Source organism: Pipistrellus hanaki, assembly GCF_964339955.1.
Source record: "Pipistrellus hanaki genome assembly, chromosome: 1".
Lineage (NCBI taxonomy): Eukaryota > Metazoa > Chordata > Mammalia > Chiroptera > Vespertilionidae > Pipistrellus > Pipistrellus hanaki.
The window spans coordinates 7,193,077-7,214,187 of NC_140503.1; the positions used below are offsets into that span (position 1 = coordinate 7,193,077).

At 49.2% G+C, this 21,111-nt stretch overlaps 1 protein-coding gene across 6 annotated transcripts in view; it reads left to right on the forward strand.

The window, feature by feature from the left end:
• The first annotated feature begins 1,286 nt into the window (after positions 1-1,286).
• The window catches only part of PPP2R5C (protein phosphatase 2 regulatory subunit B'gamma), a 138,654-nt gene continuing 118,829 nt past the window's right edge, over positions 1,287-21,111 (forward strand). For 3 of the 6 annotated variants that reach the window (XM_084869739.1, XM_084869736.1, XM_084869740.1), the window contains exons 1-3: positions 1,287-1,504; positions 2,473-2,538; positions 19,891-20,050. In XM_084869739.1, the coding sequence (XP_084725865.1) occupies positions 1,478-1,504; positions 2,473-2,538; positions 19,891-20,050 (253 nt within the window). In that variant the 5' untranslated portion in view covers positions 1,287-1,477. The remainder of the gene's footprint in view (positions 1,505-2,472; positions 2,539-19,890; positions 20,051-21,111) is intronic. The other 3 variants (XM_084869735.1, XM_084869734.1, XM_084869737.1) reach the window with 1 other exon arrangement.

The window sequence follows — 21,111 nt, forward strand, 5'->3', positions numbered from 1 at the left end:
CCCAGTTAAGATCCGGCTCCTTAATCCTCGCGGGTGATACTCCAATGCTTCTTTTTTTTTTTTTTTTTTTTTTTTTTTTTTTTTTTTCATTGATTTTTTACAGAGAAGAAAGGAGAGGGATAGAGAGTTAGAAACATTGATGAGAGAGAACCATCGATCAGCTGCCTCTTGCACACCCCCCACTGGGGACGTGCCTGCAACCCAGGCACATGCCCTTGACCGGAATCGAACCCGGGACCTTTCAGTCCACAGGCCAACGCTCTGTCCACTGAGCCAAACCGGTTTCGGCTCCAATGCTTCTTAGAAGTGAAATCCGTTCAACTGCTGGATCTTACTGCCTCCAGTGTTACTTCAGTCGCCGCGATGCCTGCTTCGGGTCTCTAGTAAGTTTTGGTGCTGGACAGAATGTGGAAGTAAATAATATGCACAGCACAGTAAACTCATCTCCCCAGCGTCACTAGCGAGGTAAGAGAATCTTGTGACCAGCGGTCATAACATAGAGGTTTCCTCGCATGGCTTATGATGAAGCCAATTAAAGAATGGAAGTACACTGGCGCTGCTGGAGCCTAGGGATGGGCATCGGTAGGCGGGGCCTACGCTGGAGGAGGCGAGGTCTGAACTTGTAGGCGTGGCTAACTATGGAGGAGGCGGGGTCTGGACTGGTAGGCGTGGCTGACGCTGGAGGAGGCGGAACTGATGCGGGTGGGCGGGGCCTAACGGGACCCCCAGCGAAACTGCCGCTCCGGCTATTTCCGGGCCTCCCTGCCTCCCCGTGCGCTCGCGCGGGCGCCTTCGAGTGCGGCGAGCACCACAGCGAGGGGGCGAGGCCAGGAGGCCGCCGTCCGCGCCGGTCCGCGCCCCGCCGGCTGCCCTAGTCGTTGCCGTCCGTTTCAAACGTGCTCTTCCCACGCCTTAGTTGCCCTCCTGCTCTCCCCATCCCGCACCTCCTCCGTGAGCACCGGTCTGTCCCTGCAGCCGCAGCCCCACGCCCCCTCCTCTGAGTCGGCTCGGCTCGGCTCTCCGGGCCGGAACCTCGCTGTTGCCGCCGCCGCCGCCGCCACCCGGCCTGAGACTGACGTGAGACGAGGCCCGGCTCAGGGAGCAGGGATGCGGGAGGACGTTAGGGCACGTGAGGGCGCCTCGGCCAATGGTAGGCCGCCTGGCGGGCGGGGGCGGGGCCCGGGCGGGGGCGGGGCGGGCGGCCCGGGCTCCGCGGGCGGGAAGGGGAGGGGCCGCCCGGGGGCGGGCAGGGGAGGGGTGGCCCGGGGAAGGGGCGGAGAGACGCCGCCGCCGCCGCCGGCGCCGCGGCTGCCGCAGCCTCTGGGAGCCTGGAAAAGGGGAAGCGGGAGCGAGCGAACGGCTCAGTCCCCGGGGCGGCGGCGGCGGCGGCGGCCGGGAGGGCGCTACGGCCGGGGCGGGGGCGCTGCTGCTGCTGAGGGGCCGGCAGCAGGAGCGGCGGCGGCGGCCCGCACCAGCCATGCCGAATAAAAACAAGAAGGAGAAAGTGAGTCGGGGCCCGGGTCACGGGACGGGCCGGCGGGAAGGGGAAGGGGCCGCGTGGGAGGGCGGCAGGGAACTGCCCGGGAGCGCGGCGCGGCGGGGCTCGGGGTCCTGCGCCTTGACCCCCGGAGTCCTAAAGGGGTTTGGGGGCGCCGCTCCGCCCGCTCCCGGGGTGGGGGCGGGGGCGGGGGCGGGGCGCGCCGGGCGGCGGTGCCCGGGCCGGGGCGGGGGTCCTGGCGGCCGGCGTGGGCACCCGGGGCGGCGCGCGCGGGGGGCGTGAGGGGGCAGGTGCGGCCGCGGAGGTGGTTGACCCAGCGGCGCAGCCCGGGACTGGGGCTCCGGGGTGGGGGCTGCAGACGTCTCGGAGGGACCCCGGCCGGCCGCGGGGAAGGGGGGCGAACGGACCCCGCTGAGTGCTCGGGAAGAGCGGTCTGCTCCCCGGAGGGCCGCCCTGGACTCTGGAACACCGTCCTTATGGGGGTGGCGGCGGCGGGGATGGCTGTGAGCGTGGGTGCTGCGTGTGCATGGGGGGGGTGGGGGTGGCGGGGTGCTGCTGCTTCAGGTGGAGAAGCTCTAGCGTTCCGGTGTCACCCCAGAAATCCCCGCTCCCGGGGCTTTATCTGGGAGGGAAGAAAGAGGTCTTTCTAAACGCCCACAGCGCTGTATGCATGTGGGTTTATCTGTTTCTGCTTAAAGTTTTCAACCCAAGTACGTAAAACCGGGGGAATCTGAAAATGAGTGTGTGTGTGTGTGTGTGTGTGTGTGTGTGTGTGTGTTGGAGGGGGGGGGAAGGAGGTGGCGTCGCAATACTGTATTTCTAATTAATCCATAGGATGGAGAATTTCTAGACGGTGTTGATTAAGCCCATTGTCGTGGTATGAATCCGTGGTTAAACTGCAATGTTGATGTATCTGCTGTTTAGCAGTCTGAAACTTGGAGAAGCCTAATTAATTCTGCTTGATGTTTCCCCAGGAAGTACCCAAAGCAGGAAAGAGTGGACGAAGTTCAAAAGAAGCACAAGACACAGTAGAACCAGAGGTAACTATTCTCAGACACTCACTTTCTGCTTTTTCCTGAACAGCTCTGAGCTTAGGACAGAAAAACGGAGGCTGATGAAACTTAGGGTTTTGTCATGGTTCCCTAACGTGAGATTTTTTCCCAGTGTCTCTCATCACCCTCGTTTTGAGTTTCTTGGGTTTTTATTATTCTACTCTGGGTCAATATGCACGTTCCTATGAGAGTTGTGCCTATTGGTGCCGCTAATAATTTCACTTTCGTTCCCTTCACCTCAAACCTAGCAGCCATCCAGCAGAGACTGGTGTCCTGGGCTCTCTCCAGCTGGAGTCCTGCATGTTCCTTTTAGCTCTCACAGGCCCTGCCTTTGGAGGTGCCAGGTCCCTCTCTCAGCAGCTCCTTCTCCTTCCACCACCTCGCTGTGCCGGATGCTGCCGGCTCCTTGGGCCAGCTCTTTGATGTCTCATCCCCTTAGCCTCTTTCCCCAATAGTGTGGCTATATTTTGGTTTATCTGGTTTGGCTATATTTGTATAGTCTTTTCTATCTTTCATGTTTTCTTTCTGTCTGTGTTGGCCAATTCTGACTTCTTTTGCTTCCTCACTTTGGGATCATTCTGGAACGGCTGAAACGCCCAGTGGAGCTTGTCTCTACCCGGTGAAGTCAGTGCAGTCCCTGACACAGTTGTGCTTGGAGAGCATTTGCAGAGCCAGCCCCTGGCTTTGCCTTTTCTCCCTGGTGACCAGGCCAAGGGTCCAGGAGCGGTCTGGAGCCAGGCAGAGCTAACAGGCCCTTTTGAATCATCGGGAGCAGAGAAGCTGCTTGATGCAGTGGCCTGGTTCTCCTCCAGAGCCGGATCCGGGAGGTCTCTGGTCTTATCACAGATGGCATTAATTTGCCAAAGTCAGACCCCTTCCTGTAAGCCAAATTAGAATGAGTTCAGTTCTGTGTGGCCATTAATTGCAGTATCCTTTTTTTTTGAGCCCCAGATTATCGTAGATGTATTCTATCATTTGGCAGGTGGTTTATTCCAGCACATCTCTTGCCTTTCCCAAATCAAAAAAGCAGAAACCCTAAAGACTCCTGAACTATCTGTAGTTAGGGGTTGTCTGCGCCAGTCTTTCCTTCCCTTTCCTTATAGCAGACAATCAAGTTTTACTGTTCATGCATTTGACTTGCTCACTTCCTCGTCACTCTTTTGACTCCATTGACTCAAATGGAATTTAGTGTCTCTGAGAGGGTTTTTTTGTTTTCTTTTTATTAGTTGGTAGATCTGTCATTAAAACTGCTAAGACTACCCAGTGCTCCCCCAGCCTTTCTCGCTCACATACCTGCTCCTCTCACTGTTCTCATCACAAAGAAGTATCAGTGGGTATGGTTCTTTTACTCCTGTTTTAGTGGGAAGACCTGGCTATGAGGATGGATAATGTGAAGTTTGAGCCTGAAAATGCCATCAGTAACTGAAAGATAGCCAAGCCACTAATATGTAAAATGTTTTAAAGTGGATTGAGTTCCCAGAATGTCAGTCGAGGAAGATACTTGAGGTGTGGCCTGCATTGTTTGATGTGATGCCAGTTATCTTTTTGTATTTTTTCTGTTGCTACTGTCTTGAGAAGCAGAGCTACGAGCTTGAAATACCCCCTAGAAAATACTGACCTGCCAGGTCCTTCACTACTTCCTCAAAGATGCCAGAGGCAACCTGGCATAGTAAGCATGACCCTAGGCAGATGACTGCATACATTATTTTGCAGGAATACAAATTGAGGCACTTAGGTTCATCTGAACTTTGAGTCGAACCTTACTTTTTTATTGTTGTTTTCTCCCCTTAGTCTTCATCTCGCTTCTTCACATCGAGTCCCACCCACTTAGCAAACATGATTGACTCACTCTTTTCCTCTCCTGCCTCATGGTATTACCCCTGAACTTGAATATTTTCACCTAACGATTCAAATCAAGTTTGCCATTCCCATGTTGCTTTTTTTTTTTTTTTTTTTTTTTTTTTTAAATTTTATTGATTTTTCACAGAGAGGAGGAGAGAGGGATAGAGAGTTAGAAACATCAATGAGAGAGAATCATCGATTAGCTGCCTCTTGCACACCCCCTACTGGGGATGTGCCCACAACCACGGTACATGCCCTTGGCCGGAATCGAACCCGGGACCTTTCAGTCTGCAGGCCGACGCTCTACCACTGAGCCAAACCGGTCCCGGCTCCCATGTTGCTTTTTAATATCACATCCTCTCCAGTCAGCCCTTTGCTCAGGTTACCCTGTGAGCACACTTCTGTTGGGATGGTTCCCACGTTCGGGGCTACAACCTGAGAGTGTGCAGAACGGGTATCCAGCCGGGTCAGGTTGGCCAGATTTGGGTAATGTGCCCCAGGACGTGGCCTGCGGTTGAGTTACTACATCAATCTGAGGGTGGAAGGTTGACACTATAGTCCTGGCTAGTTTAATCTAGCCTCACAGGCTTACATTGCAGAACGCTTTTTGGTTCAAACAAGGAACATGTGATGGCTGGGCTTTTAGTAAGGAAATGAATCCTGAGGTGAGGGATAGAGTGGTATAGGAGGGGAAGCATTCAGCCTGGGGATTGGATGATGAAAATGCTGACCCCTGATGGTGATATTCAGTCACCTAACTGCTGTGGCCCTGTTTTCCTCACCTCTAAAATGACCTGGTGGGTTTCAGATTTGGCCATTTTTTTACTCTATGGGACTAGGTGCGACCTCTCTTGAAACGAGTTTTCCCTGTAATATGTGTGACAGGCTATAGCTTCAATGCAAACAAAATACCCACCATAACTACTGCTGTGCTGTTTTTGCCTGTTTCTCTTTCACATAGAATGTTTACATTTGACTTGCCTGTCCAGCTGTGACGTGTCCTGGGAATAAAAATTTCTGCCCAGGACCTATTGCTGGTTCATTTCATGGCACACTTTTAAGGAGTGAGGCCACAAATGGGCTCATGGACCTTGTGGTGGGGTACTCTGGAGGTTGACGGAGAAAGTCATCTTGGAACAGTTGTTCTTGGTGTAACACTCACACCTGTGGAAGCATAACTGGGGACATCTTATGCACATTTAGAATCTTAATAAATTGCCCAGAGAGTCCTAAAGGCCATTTTGGAGGACTAGGCCATGCGATGGTGTTTTTTGTTCTTTAATTCGTGTGCTGTGCCCAGAGTTATGATTTAAAGTGCTAATGCTTTGCCCAGCTGGCATGGCTAAGTGGTTGAGCATCATCCTATGAGCCAGGAGGTCACAGTTTGATTCCCACTTGGGGCACATGCCTGGATTGTGGGCTCTATCTCCAGTGTGGGGCATGCATGAGTCAGCCAATCAATTATTCTCTCTCATCATTGATGTTTCTGTCTCTTTCTCCCTCTCCTATCCTCTCTGAAATGAATAAAAAACATAAATAAGTCTGGGTGGCGTGGCTAATGGTTGAACATTGACCCTTGAAACAGGAGGTCACGGTTCAATTCCCCATCAGGGCACATGCCTGGGTTTTGGGCTTGATCCTCAGTAGGGGGTGTGCAGGAGGCAGCTGATTCTCATTGATGTTTCTCTCTCTCTCTCTCTCTCTCTCTCTCTCTCTCTCTCTCTGAAATCAATAAAAATATATTTTAAAATATATATATAAAGTGTTAATGCTTTTGTAAAGTGATTCGCTTTAAGTACATTTAAGGTTGTAGAAGTATTTGTTCCCTAGGTGCGTATTTTACACATCCTGCCTCAGCTTAGTTTTTGTTTGAAAGTCTCTACAGCAACTCTTACATAATATCTGTTGCTGGAAAGAAAGCTGAACAATCCATTCTCCAACTTGATAGCTCATTTTGACACTTACCTTTGGTGATAACTTCTTCCTCTTTATAACCTGTCTCTTTACATTCCCCTGCCTCCACCCCCTGGTATCCCAGAGACAGGGAGCCAGGCTAGTGTAGGGCCCATAGGTATAGGGCGTGGAGCCATGTTTTAGAAAATAACACTGAAATTTTGAAAATATGTATTAACTCGTGTAATAATAATACCTGTTACATGTTAACATAAATAACATTTTTATGGAAAATACCTTTCCAAGAAAAAGTTTTTGACTTTCTAGTCACTTGTCTCTGTAGCAGGAATTTTAACCAGAGTTGAAAGGGGACAAGGAAAGTCGTTTGTTGGCAGGTGTATTTTCTGGGGAGGTGGCTGTGACTGTCACCCTGGGAGAGTAGCGTCCCTGATTCCCGGCCCCAGAATACCAAAAGCCACTCTCTGCGGGCTCAGTTCCCAACTCGGGGTTCTGTTGGGGGCCTCCCACAGCACATTTCCAATTGTTCTCTTCCCCACTTTTCCCCATACAACCCTAGATTGAACTGTAGAGAAACTCAGAGATGACCCAAGGAATAGTACTTTATATATATATTTAAATTCATGTGTAATTAATTCCCCATTTTCAATGGGTTCACTCCCCCTGGCAGCTCCGTTGAGGAAAGATGAGGCTCTGCAGAGAAGACGGTCAGGGACGGGAAGGTGTTTGATTTGAGTTTGGCGGAGGGGAGCCAGGAGCTTACCTGCCTTGGGGCGGTGGGGAAGCAGTTCTTCCCCCAGCTGTCCCCTTTCTAGTGCCCACTCCTGTCCTGCTTCCAAGCCGGACGCTTGGTAGACACCTCCCGTGAGATCTGCTGCTCTGGGGCAGGCATCCCCCCCTTGGTAACCTGTGTGGGGCTGGTGCTTCCTGGTAGACCTGTGCTCTGTAGGAAGTTCACCAGTGTCCTTGTCCTTCCCCAGAAGATGCCATTAGCCTCCAACCTACTCCAGCAGGACAACCACAAGTGACTTCTCCTGGAGGGCAAAATGGCCCGCTGTAGAGATCAGTGCTCTAGAAAGACCCCTCCCCAGAGTGCATTAGCTTGTAAGTCATGCCCAGCACATACATGTCTAAGAATAATGTCTCCTTCCTCAGGCAGAAAGGGTGTCAGCACCTTTACAGTCTTAAAAGTTACCAAGGACCCAAAGAGCTTTATTTAGTTGGTTATAGTGTCTGATAGATTTCATATTGAAATGAAAACATATTTTAAATATTGATTAATTCATCTAATAATCACACACCCATTACATGTTATCATAAATCATATTTTTATGAGAAATAACTAAAATTCACTGAGAAAATGGCATTGCACTGTTTTTGCAAATCTCCTTAATGTCTGGTTTAATAGGAGAAGCTGGCTTCTTGAGTCTGCTCCTGCATTCAGTCTGTTTTGATCTTGTTTTGTAGCCAGTGAAAAATCAACATGACGGTTGTAAAGGCAAATTGTGTCTTAGTACTGTCATAAAAACAATTGACCCCAGAGGGGGCCTGAAGGACCCCACTTTGAGAACCATGTGGATCCTCTTCCAGTCCTTTGTACATGCCTACCTGAATCCTTTCATCCTCTTAGCTGCAACTCAAGTTCATTTATCCTGAGATTTGAGGGGGATTTTTCTCCCCATTTTGGGTCATATTTTTTCCATCTTTTAAGTATGAATAGCAATTATTTGCTCTGCTGATTATCGTTTGTACTGCCTGGGACACCTTCATTCGTACTTCCTGGGATACTGTGACTTGCCTCCCTAACTAGATTAAGTCCTTGAAGACGGCATTTAACTGGATGCTGCTTTGCACTTGCCATTTCTGTCAGGGCCTGGAGGCAGGAGGTGTGTGTAGTGGAGGGGCCCCCTGCTGCATCTGTGAGAGCCACCAGCATGAGTCATGGTGACATTTTCCTAAGTCACAAGGAAATTTCATCTGAACGATTTCAGCTCTAAAAAAGCTCCAAGATCCTCTAAAACATGGGGAACCCACCAAGGTTGGGATACCAGGGTGTCTGCTTCGGCACAACACCACAGGTAATTGTCTTGCATTTTCTAGTCATTATCTCAGTTTTTGTTCATCAAAGACTTCCCCGCTTTTTGGTCAGGTTGGAGAGCAACCTATGGGGAAGTGCCACTTCCCAAATCCAGACCTACGCCATCTTTGTTTTCTCCACCTGGGGGAGCAAGAGAGCCAGCCTGGAAAGTTAAACTCCTGGAAAAGGCAGTATTGGTTGAGGACATTGGATTTAAGATGCGGTTTGTTATGGCTCTGCAGGGGAGTTGCTCTGAGCTTGTGCTGTGCTTGCCAGTGGGACTGCCCCAATGTCAGCTCTGCTGTGTTAGGTCTGTGCTGTGCAAGACGCCAGCCTCGGTTCGGCACATGTGTCCGTTGAAATCAATGAAAATTAAATGAACTTTAGAAACTCCATTCCTTGGTCACAGTAGCCACAGTTCAAGTGCTCAGGAGCCACATGTGGCTAGTGGCTGAGCTACTGGTCAGCAAATATAGGACATTTTCTGCTTCATAGAAAGGTCATTCAGACAGAGCTGCCTTCTATCGATACCTAGCAGTGTTTTCTAAAATACTGATAATGTGAGTATATTTAACTTTGTTAGCTATCACTTTTTAATATGAAATATCAAATTTAAGATTAAGTTTAAAGGAAAAGAAGACACATTGGCAAAGGAGAAGAAAGTGGATAAGATTAGGGAATGGAGGAAGGGGAGAAGAAAAGGGGATCAGTGGTAAGATGGAAGGGAAGCCCTGTCATCACTTAGTCTGGTACCTCCTACGTTCTGAGGACCTGATACACAGAAGATCTGCCATTCCCACAGGAGTGGGCCTAGGGACCCAAGGAAAAGTGTCCTTCTCGACTTCCTTTTTAGACTTTTTGTCTTTATAAAACACAGGGTTAAAAAATGAAATAATTTTGCCCTAGCTGATATACTCAGTGATTGGAGTGTCGCCTGCGAGCTGACAGGTTCTGGGTTCACTTCCGGGTTTGACTCTGGTCAAGGGCACACCCCTCAGTTACAGGCTCAATCTCTGCCCCTGTCAAGACAACACATTGATGTTTCTCCATCTCTGTCTGTCTTTCCCCCTCCCTTCCACTCTGTCTAAAAATCAATGGGAAAAAATATCCTTGGGTGAAGATTTACAAATATATTTCAAAATATGAAAAAAGGTATGAAAATCTATAGTTCCCATGTCACCTAATCCAGCGTTTTTCAACCGCTGTTCCGCAGCACACTAGTGTGCCGCGAGATGTAGCCTGGTGTGCCGTAGGTGCAGACAAGACAAGAATTTTATAATTTTTCACTATTTTGTTTACTTAATATTTCATAATATAGTAATTATAAAATACTTTCTTTGTGTTTATTTGATTCCTATTCAAGAGAATTACTTTATATATAGTCAATATAGGCACAGAGTTAAATTTTTTAACATTTTCTAATGGTGGTGTGCCTCGTGATTTTTTTCATGAAACAAGTGTGCCTTTGCCCAAAAAAGGTTAAAAAACACTGACCTAATCCACTGTCAGCGCATGGTAGAGCAACTTCTTTCTACTGTTGTGCTGATTGGCCCTTCGTCCAGGAGCTCCTCCTCCCCCGGAAGCAGAGTGTGTGGTAGAGGGTAGGTTCTACAGCCAGACCCTCCTGCTCATGGGGCTGGTCTTTCTTTCTACCTCTCTGCCATTCTCCCTTTATCTTGGCCTTTCTCTTTCACACAGATTGTGTGCTGAATGCCAGTGAGGGTGCTGGGGATTCGGTGCAGGACACCGCAGGGTGCCGGAACCCTGTGGTTTACTTTCAGTGAGTGTTGTGTGCACTAGTTTTTCTCAGGAGCACTGCTGACATTTGGCGTGAGGGCATCTCACACTTTGCAGAGCAGTTGCTCTGGGGCTGTGGACACCAGTAGCTCCCTCTGGTCATTGCATTATCAAAACTGTAGTCACTAGTTTCCAGAAACCCCTGGTAGGGCAGGACCACCTCTGGCAGCCCCTTTGCTAGAGACCCAGCTGGTCAAAGATGGTCTCACCACGGTGATGATGTTAGAGATGGGAGCAGAATGTGAAGAAGGAGCCAGTGGTGCACAATCTGGGAAAAGTGGGCCAGCCAGTGGAAGCAGCTAGTGCAGAGGCCCGCGGCACCAGGGAGCTGGGTATGTCCTCCAGAAAGAAGGCTAATTTGGCTGAAGAGAAGTGAGGGTGGCTCAAGCAGGAGGGATGAAGTCCGAGAGATGGGCAAGGCAGGGTCCAGTAAGATCTTGTCAGCAGCCATCGGCAGCGTTTTGGATTTTTATTCTAAGGATGATAGGAAACCATTGAGGGATTTTGAGCAAGGAAGTGAGACAGTCTGACTTAAGCATTTAAAAGACCTCTGCAACCATCTCTGTGTAGGAAATAGAGGGGCAAGAATTGAAGCAAGGAGGCAAGGCCCGCTCAGATGCCTGGTATCTTGTCTGCACTTGCGAAGATGAGGCCCTGGTACAGCTGGCTGTGGGTTCTGGACTTGGGTGGCTTGTCAGCTGACTGCTTGCTTTACAGGCCTGAACTGAGAGCTGGCTTTTGTGGCTTCTGACTTACAGAGACCAGAAGGCAGAACTTTGCTCAGAAGGAGCAAGCTCTGGCACTAGCAGCCTTAGTTTTCCCTAGACAGTCTCATTTCTTTAAAGAATTCCTTTTCTATCTTCATAAACACCTGGTTCACCTGTTGTGCAAATGTTCAGCGGCTGTGGACAGGTCATTATTCAAACCAAAGACTAAACTCCTTTTCCGCTCCATGACTTATTCCTGTCCTCCAGAGTTTCTGAGTGCTGAGCCTCTGGGGGCCTCTCTGTGGGCAAATCACCTGCCTTCTACACCTAGCCACACCCACCTCTCCTTTGGCTTTCTACTCTTGGATATTTGTTGAATGCTCTTGTCCTGAGGCGCACTGACTCACCAAGCAGATTTTTCGTATTGGAGGTTTTAACTTCCCCATTCTTTCGTTACCACTTGTAATGGGGCTCACATGCCTGCTGATTGATGTGAGTGCATGGTCAGTCTTGATCAGGAAAATCCTTTATTTTCACCTCTCAGCCAGGGATTGTTGGCTTAATGTAGGGGTCAGGAAACTTTTTGTGTAAAGGGCCAGATAGTAAGTATTTTAAACTTTGAGTGCCATACAGTCTCTGTTGTAACTACTCATCAAGTAAGCAGCCATAGACAGCATGTAAACTAAGATATGTTCCAACAGCACTTTTTTTCACAAAATAGGCAAGGGGCCAGATATGGCCCATGGGCTTTAGCTTGACCCCTGGCCTAGTGGAATCCAAAGCAGGTTCAGTACTTAGAGGAACTTTGGCAGAAGCTGGGCACTGTTGTTACTTTGTGGGTCTCTGTGTAGACTCTTACCTGAGACAGCAGTGGTTATGCTCTGAAAGAAGTATCCCTTTGTTTTGTTTTGTTTTGTTTTACTCCATTCGCCATCTGGAAGCTATTGAGAGCCCAGTGGTTTGACCTGCCCAATCTATATTTGTAAAAGGCTAATATGCAAAGTGTCCCCTTGGGAATTCGACCAGGAGTTCAATCCCTCGCTATGACGTGCACTGACCACCGGGGGCGGCACAGAACATAGTGGGCGACCAGCAATGGCTGTAGAGCACTGAGGGAAGAAGGAGGTGGGGAGCTGAGAGGAAACTCTTGGTGGCTGCATGGGGTGGCGAGAAGAGGGGGGACCTGATCGGTCCTAATCTCCAGCCAGGCCTAGGGACCCTACCCTTGTACGAATTTTATGCACTGGGCCTCTAGTTGAACAATAAATGTCTTACATCTCATTGTGAATATTTAGACTTGCAATGTTTCACTGGAAGGGAAGCGGTACTGCTTAGTACAGTGATCCCTTTTATGGGAAACCATACAGAAATGAGGCTTTGTCACAATTTCAGATGCTTACTTTGTTGTTTGAAGGAAATATCTCAAACTACAGAAAACCTCCCAAACACTTGGGATGTTTTATTTCACTCTGAATTCATGCAGGTGCTATTGTCTGGCTCTATAGAAGGTTGGGGGATGGGGTGACTGCCAGGCACTGGGATGTGCAGGTTTGATGCATCTTTTTAGAAAGTGCAGTGGGTCACTTTTTCCTGAGGGTGAAGGAAAGCTTCTAGAGTCTTGTTCTCTCTGCCTACCAATGTGCAGCCATGCACAATGGCTGCTGGGGAAGAATTGGGAAGATGCCTGGCACCCCTAAGCCAGGGGTAGGGAGTGTCTAGCCCAGGGGCTATACAAGGCTCATGAAATCATTTGATCTGGCCCTGCCAAGGCATTAGGAATGAGTTCATTCAATGTTTGACCAAATCTAGCAGGGTTTTTTTTTTTGTTTTGTTTCGTTTTGTTTTTTATTGATTTCAGAGAAGAAGGGAGAGGGAGAGAGATAGAAACATTGATGAGAATCATTGATCAGCTGCCTCCTGCACCGCTCCCTACTAGGGATCAAGCCCACAACCCGGGCATGTGTCCTTGACTGGAATCGTACCTGGATCCCTCAGTCCACAGGCCGACGCTCTATCCACTGAGCCAAATTGGCTAGGGCAGGCTAATTTTTAAGTTGATAATTTGTATGGCCCACTAATCCTATATAATAAAAGGGTAATATGCTAATAGACCAATGGCAGAATAACCAAACAACCAATCAAAGCGTAATATTATAATGATATGCTAAAGATGCTTAACTGCTTGCTATGAGATGCACTGACCACCAGGAAGCAGACGCTTCGACCAGTAGTTTAGCTTGCTGCTGGGGTCCGGCCCATCGGGACTGAGCAAGATGCATCAGGCATGCCCTGGAGCCATCCCGCGGTCCCTCCCCAGTTTGATTGTGCACTCGTGGGGTCCCTCATCCTGGCCTTAGCCCTCTCACAATCCGGGACCCCTCCAGGTATGTCGGAGAGCCAGTTTCAGCCCCATCCCGCAGGCCACTCCCCTTGGGAGGGTGCCAGACACCGAGCTAATGGCTAGAGAGCATTGCTTTGGCAACTTGAGCCTCTCCTGATCAGCTCCTGATCGGGACTGATTGGGCGAGCCCGTGGCAGGCACAGTGGAGCCGGGATGAGCGTGAGTGGCAGGTAGGAGCTGCAGGCTTTGGCCCGATCCCTGCAGGCTAGCCAGAGAGACCCCACCCATGCACAAATTCATGCACCGGGCCTCTAGTTTTGTTATAAGTACCCATATGGCCCTTGGCAGAAAAAAGGTTCCCCACCCCTGCCTTAGGCAGACAGTGCTTTTGCCTCTGTACCTCCCTGTGGGGCCGGCACTGTGCAAGTTGTGTACAAGTTTTTGTTTGAACACCTGTTTTAGTTCTTTTGGATATTTACCTAGGAGTGGGATTGCTGGGTCCAGACCTGCCAGGGATTGGCCACTTCCCTGCCCCCTCCTCTAAGACCCCACTGCCAAAGCTTCAAGGATCCCAGCGCCCCACACTGACAGGCCCTCCATGGAAGGGCACAGCTCTCACTTCATTGGGATAGCTTCAGTCTGAGTCTCAAACGGTTTTCCAGATCATCCTAAAGCCCCCACATCCTGCCTAGAAAACGCAGTTGCTTCTGCACGTGCATGCTTGCTCAGAAAGCGGGGTGCTGCGACTGGCAGCGACAGGAAAAGGTCAGCCATTTTGATTTGGGATTGATACCTAATACTGACTTTGGTAAATAATTTCCCGTCACTGAGCCAAAAATAGAGGCTACAGTAGATCCTGAGCATCTGTCACTTCACCAGATGAGTAGATAAAAACAAAACTGCCATACCCTCCATTCTAGGAGCAACAAAAATAGGAAGATCTAAGTCTGTTTTAGATTTTACTCAAGTCAAGTAGCTAAACGTGTTCCTACTTTTTTGCAAAACTTTCCTGTCATCTCAGGATAGATAAGCCAGTGTCCATGCTGTGGACAGCACAGCTGTTGTTTATCATTTAGTGTCCCTCCGGCGTTCATGCCTGCTCCAGGCTGGACACAGTCCGGCCTTCAAAACAGGCATGCTCCTTGGCACCCAGGGCACCTGCTGTTTGCATGCGCCTCCAAGAATGAAGGGGGACAGAGGGTGGCACTGGTGAACAATGGCAGGCTAGTGCTTCCTTCCTCCAGTGGTTTCCTCCCTTGCTGTGTGCCTGGCACTGGCCTCAACACTGGGTTTCTAGTTGAGCTTTCAACCTCCTGTCAAGAGAGGAACCCACTATCCCAGTGTGAGAGCAAGAGAGCTAAGGACACCCAGCTGGTGTGGCTCAGTGCTTGAACTTTGACCCATGAACCAAAAAAGTCACTGGTTCTGGATTCCTAGTAGGGGGCGTGCAAGAGACAGTTGATTGATACATCTCTTTCATTGATGTTTCTATTGCTCTATCCTTCTCCCTTCCTCTCTTTCTAAAATTAATAAAAACATTACAAAAAAGGGAGGGATGCCTGCTGGTGTGGCTCAGTGGTTGAGCATTGACCTACGAACAAGGAGGTCACAGTTGCGGGTTTGATCCCCAGTAGGGGGCATGCAGGAGATAGTCAAACAGTGAGTCCCATCATTGATGTTTCTATCTCGCCCTCTCTCTTTCTCTCTGAAATCAATAAAAATAAATTTTTTAAAGAAAACAAAAAAACGAAGAGAGAGCTAAGGCCAATTCAGAGGTCAGAGGGGTAACAGAAGAAGGAAGCTCCTGATTGTGCCTGGGACAGTGCGAGGCGGGGTAGGCAGGGGCTTTCCTGAACAAGCTGAGCTGGAACAGATGAAACACTTTCCTATACGCAGTGACGTACACAGAGCACAACAGTTACCACTGGTGGCATTGAGTGTGTTTGTAGTATTGTGGAACCATCCCCACTCTCTAGTTCCAGGGCACTGTCCTCACCCCAAAAGGAAACCCTAACCCATTAAGCAGGAACTCTTCAAGTCCTTCCCCCAGCCCCTGGCAGCATTGACTGGCCTCTTCTCTTTGTGGAGTTGCCTGTTCTGGGCATTTCATGCCAGTGGATCATACATGACATGTGTGTGGGCCTGTTGTGTCTGGCTTCTTTCACTCAGCATCATGTTATCAAGGTCAATACACATAGCTTATGTGAGTACTTCATTCCTTTTTATGGCTGAATAATATTCCATTGTTTGGCTCTAACACAGTTGTTTCATCAGTTGATGGACACTTAAGTCATTTCCATCTTCGGTTATTTTAGTACTGCTACTATGAATATTAGCTAGTTTACGAGTTTGTTTTTTTAAAAATATATTTTATTGATTTTATACAGAGAGGAAGGGAGAGAGATAGAGAGTTAGAAACATCGATGAGAGTCATCGATCTACTGCCTCTTGCACACCCCCTACTGGGGATATGCCCGCAACCAAGGTACATGCCCTTGACTGGAATCGAACCCGGGACCTTTCAGTCCCCAAGCCGATGCTCTATCCATTGAGCCAAACCGGTTTCGGCGTAGTGTACGAGTTTTTGTTTGAACACCTGTTTTCAGTTCTTTGGGTCTGTACCTAGGAGGGGGGTTGCTGGATCCTATGGTAACTCTGTTAAATACTGAGGAACTGTTCCACCATTCCTGCAGTCACACTATTTTTTGTTCACCAGCAGTGTATAGGGTTCCAATTTCTCCCCATCCTCCTCATCACTTACCTTCCACTTAAAAATATGCATTATAGCAACCCCAGAGGTTGCAAAGTAGTATGTCACTGTGGTTTTCTTTTTCATTTCCCTGATGGCTAATGATATCGAGCATCTTTCCATATGCTTATTGACCATTTGTATAACTCCCGAGTCACCACCATTCAGCATATTCGGACCCCTCTCCTCCCTAATGCACAGAGAACATCCTCTGATTCTGCTTCTTCCGCTGGTGCCCCTCCTGCTTCCTTCTCCCCATCACACTTTTCTTAATCCTCACCAGAGGATGTTTTTTCCATTCATTTCAAGAGAGAGTAGAAGGAAGGGAGGAAGAAGAGAAGGAGAGAGGGAGGAAGGGAGGGAAGGAGAGAGAGACCGATGTGAATGAGACACATCGATTGGTTGCCTCCCGCATGTACCCCAACCAGGGCCAGGTGTTGAACTATAACCCAGGTACCTGTCCTTGACTGGGAATTGAACCCATGATCCCCCCGTCCACAAGCTGATGCTCTAACCACTGTTCACACCAGCCAGGGCCTTACTACACTTTTCAAAGGTGTTGTGGATCCTCTGGGTCTTCCTGCTTCATCCTCTGCCCACTCACTCTGCCCCACAACCTCTGAGATAGGAGTCCAGCAGATATCTGTATTTGTGGCATTTGGTGGAGTTGACCTTCCTTCCTTCCTGAACAGCTTCTTCCCTTGGTCTCATGATGCCCACACCTTGGTTTGCTTTGCCAACCGGGTCTCTGCAGCTCCCTTTGTCACCTCCTCCTTCACCCCTCTCTGCTCACTGCCTGCTCTTGGACTAGGTGGTCTCATTCATTCTCTGACCTCAGTGACCAGGTAGAGAGTTGACTCCAGGTTGACCTCTTGGTTCAGAGGATGGTTTTCCTGAGTGCCAGCTGTGCGGCACCCAAGGTGGAGAAGGCACATGAGGGCAGTCCAGTCTTGCTGTCTCCAGAGCTGGTGGGACAGACAGTAAGCAAGGAGGATGACATTGGTATAACAGACAGAGGAGGAGAATGGTGTGGAGAGAGGCAGAGGAGTCGCTGAAACTCCTCATCCAGGACACTGGCATCGCCGTGGAGGTACTGCCAGCCCAGCACCTTCACAGCTTCTGTCCCTTTTTTCTTTCCTCTTTCAGCGACTTGTCCTATGTCCCCTTTCCTGTGTCAGCCAGAGGCTGGGAGGTCTCCCTGACTCCTCTTCCTCTTCATCCCCCACTTCCAGTCCATCCTGTGAACTAGCACCTTGATTTTCCCAGATTCTCTGCTCGGCCCAGTGTTCCATTTGCCATCCTCATCTCTTGTCTGGAGAACTGGAAAAACCTCCTGTGGCTCCTCTGCTTCCCTAACCAGCCTGACGGACGCCACCCTGGAGCCTTAGGGGCCTTTCCGAGGGAAATGTTTTGTGTCATTGCCCCACTCTGACCCTTTCACTTGGCTCCTAGTTTCCCTTGAGATAAAGGTCACATTCTTTAACCTGGGCTGGTGGCTCTGAGGCCACCCCAGCCCCACCCTGTGCCTGCCTGACTCTCTGCTGTGACCTACGGCTGTGCCCAGCCTCTCGGCTTTCAATGACATCTGCCTGGACACTTCTCCACGCACACGCATGCACACATGAACATACACGTGCACACGCTGTCAGAGGAGCCTTCCTGACCTTGCAGGTTCCTTGGACTCCTGTCCTGTATTGGGCAGCCCTATGTTTTTCACAGAACTGGACAGTGTGGTGTCTAGGCCAGACAGGCCTGTCCCCCAGGAGCTGACAGTCCTCACTGGGGAAAGACATCCACCTTGTAATCAGCGAGTGAGCGCAAAGTTACGGCACGTTGGTTACAAAGCAGCCTTCGCTGAGAGCTCCGGGCGCAGGAAGGCCTGGCCCCACCTAACAGAGTGGGGCACATGGGGGAGATGGGACCGGGGTGCCTTTTCTGGAAGTCACTCTGCCAGCCTTGAGGAGGACTGCTCGGGAGGGAGACGCGGGAGGTGAGACCAGCAGGTGGAGTCAGCCGGTCTTGGGGAGAACTTGGTTTTCTCGGGCAGTGGGGGCTTACTCAGTGTGCCCCCCGGTGGGCTGTGGGTACCACAGGTTTGGTTCTGTTTTATGACTTAGCCAGATTGCCACTTGTAGTGTGAAGGCCACTCTGTCCAGGGGGCAGCAGAGAGCTCACCTGTTCAGGTTTGACCCAGCTGGCTTCCAAGGTTGTGATGTTGGTAGCACTGGATTCAGCATTACAAAAAATAACAGGCCCGTGTGAACTTCCATCTACTGGACACGTGTGCGTGTATCCTTTAAAACAAGAACATCTCCTGGGAGGAGCTGTTAGTGACTGGGAAGTAAGTAATACTAGCCTTTTCTGGGGGCATCTGGAGAGAACCCAGAGGAGAGTTTTAACACGGGGAAGCCCCTGGAGGAGGAGAGTGATGGATGGGGTTTTCGAGGAGGAAAGACCCATGCTTTCATGATCATGTGAGAGAATGGCAAATGTCAGGGATAGAGCCCAAGATGCCCGTATTGAGGAAGAAGCTCAGACTGTGGGAGGCAGGGAGCCCAGGCCCTGTCCCTGTGCAGGTTCCTCTGTGTGTGGAGCTCCGACAGCTTGTGAGCATCCCGGGCCCCGCAGCCTTAAGCACCTCAGAGAAGGTAAAGCAGCGCGCGCTTCCTAGGAAAAGTCCCAGTCAAGGATGAGAGTAAATAGTTAGGGGTCTGAGTCGGTAGGTCTGCTCTCCTCGGCCCTGAGTGATCGGAGGGGCTTGTGGGTTTGTGTTTCTAGGATGAGTTTGATGGGTACAAAGTCCATTTCTCCTGGCAGACTGCAAGGTGGGAGAGTGAGCACCTTGGCTGCACACACAACCTGGGTGGTCCACACTCACCAGTGCATCTGCCAGCTGTCATCGCCTCGGCCAAGCACAGCTGAGCTCCTCAGGCTCCCTGTGCCGGCCGGGCCCCTCAGGCCTACCTGGGAGATAGAGGGCCTGTTCTGCTGTGCGTGCCCTCCGCACTCCTCCACCTCTGCTGGTGCGCTGCTCCTCACCTTGCAGGGGGGCTGTGTGTGGTGGGACAGCCGAGCTGTGGCGATGCAATAGGGAGACAAGCACTGAATCTGGAGCCCGGAGGTGAATGCGAGGGGAAGGCAGCTAGAAAGCCTTTTCCGAGGCTCTCCTGTAGCCTCTCCTGAGTCCTGAGGCTGAGTGGTGTGCTAGCAGGGAAACTTGTCATTGATGAGCTGCTCAGCATATTAGTTTCCTATTGCACTGCACCGATGACCACAAACTTACTGGCTTAAACAATCATCAGTTTTCTATCTCGCAGTTCTAGAGGTCAGTAATCTGAAATGGGGCCAAAATAAAGGTGTCGGATAGTTCCTTCTGGAAGCTCTAGAGAAGAATTTGTTTCCTTGCCTTTCCCAACTTTTAGAAGCTGCCTGCACTGCTTGACTCATGGTCCCTTCCTCCATCTTCAAGGCCAGCAGAGTGGCGCATGCCAGCCCCTCTCTGACCTCTGCTTTTCACCGCATGCCTTCTGTCTTGTAAAGACCTGTGTTCACCTGCTACCACAGGAACCTCATCACATCTGCAGAGTTCATTTGCCCCATTGAGGTCCCAGGATGAGGGTGTGAACATCTTTGGAGGGTCAGTATCATCAGCCTTTTTTCATACCAGACTGTATGGTAAATATTTAAAAGTAACAGGAAGATAAGAAAATTAGATAGACCTGTGATCTCTCCAAATCAAGCATTGCCAAAGGTGGACGGAGCCTCACAGCCAGAAGCTGTGAGGAATTGGATTGCTTACAGTGGAGTGGAAGACACTGTCTCAGGGTGGAACTTTTATACATTTTTTCCATAGCCTGATTGTGCTATCAAATAAAATCATTTGACATATTTGTTTTTGTTTTTATTTTGTAAATAGATTTCCAGCCGGAAAAGCAGCGTTGGTTCTTCGTCTGCAATAACTAGTAAAATTAAGGTGCCAGCCACTCAGCCCATAGTGAAGAAAGACAAACGGCAAAATTCCTCCAGGTTTAGCGCCAGCAATGATAGAGAACTTCAAAAACTACCATCTTTAAAAGGTAATTTTTATTACTTGTTTTTTAAAATTAATTTTTGACTATTTAGGGAGGAATAATGTTTTGATAGTTGGCTAGCTTTTTGTACCTTTACTGTATTTATATTCTGTAGGGTCATCTTTTCTTCTTTCTGGAGTTTTTGTTTAGATTGAATGCCATTAACTTATTTTAATCAGTATTTTAAATATCAGAGCTACTTAAGATAAAAATCTAACCATAAATGTATTGTAGATATAATATACCGTACTAAAAAGTAACAGAGTAAAGACTTAAAAACTTCTCATATTAATTATAATTAAACTAGTCAATTTTTCTTTTAAGTAATTCTTCTTTTTCATCTGTCTCAGAACTCTACAGCTCAGAAATGAGCCACCCCAAGTTGAGTAATTGTGAAGACTATGGTAGAACCCCTTTGTTTTTCTGATGTTGGAGGAATGAGGACTGGATTATAGTCCTTGATGGACTTCTCCTATGAGTCATTGGGCATTATTCTACCCAGGGATTTCCTATTTGAGAGGAGTCAGGGAATGGAACTCTTTGCTTTGAATTTCCCCCAAATGCACAGTAACCCCTTTCTACCTGAGGGTGTTCAGCCCTAAAAGTGGTCTTCCAGGATATTATGAGATTGAAGTCCATAAAACCATATAAAAGGAAATAGGGTAAGGGCCCCAAAATCAAATGAGATTTGTGGTAGATAATATACATTCTTTGTCATTTTTGAGGAGTCTTCCCCACCCATGACTTTCTGGGGCTATTCATTCATTTAGCAAATGCTGGATTGAGTAACTACAAAAACAGGCCCTGTTCTAGGTGCTGGAGTACAGCATTAAACAAAAACCAGGGCCTGCTCTGCTGGAGCCAACTTCCTGTCCCAAGGTGGGAAACAGCCAGTGAGAAAAGGGGTGTGTGCCCTTCACCTTCCAGTACAGCATCCTTAGGATGCTGGCCACCATGCATGAGACATCTGTGGTGGATAAGTGTCCCATAACCATTATTGAGCCTTCTCTGTCCAAGCTCCTTCCCTAATACCCATCATGAGTATTATGCTTGGCTTCTGCCATTAG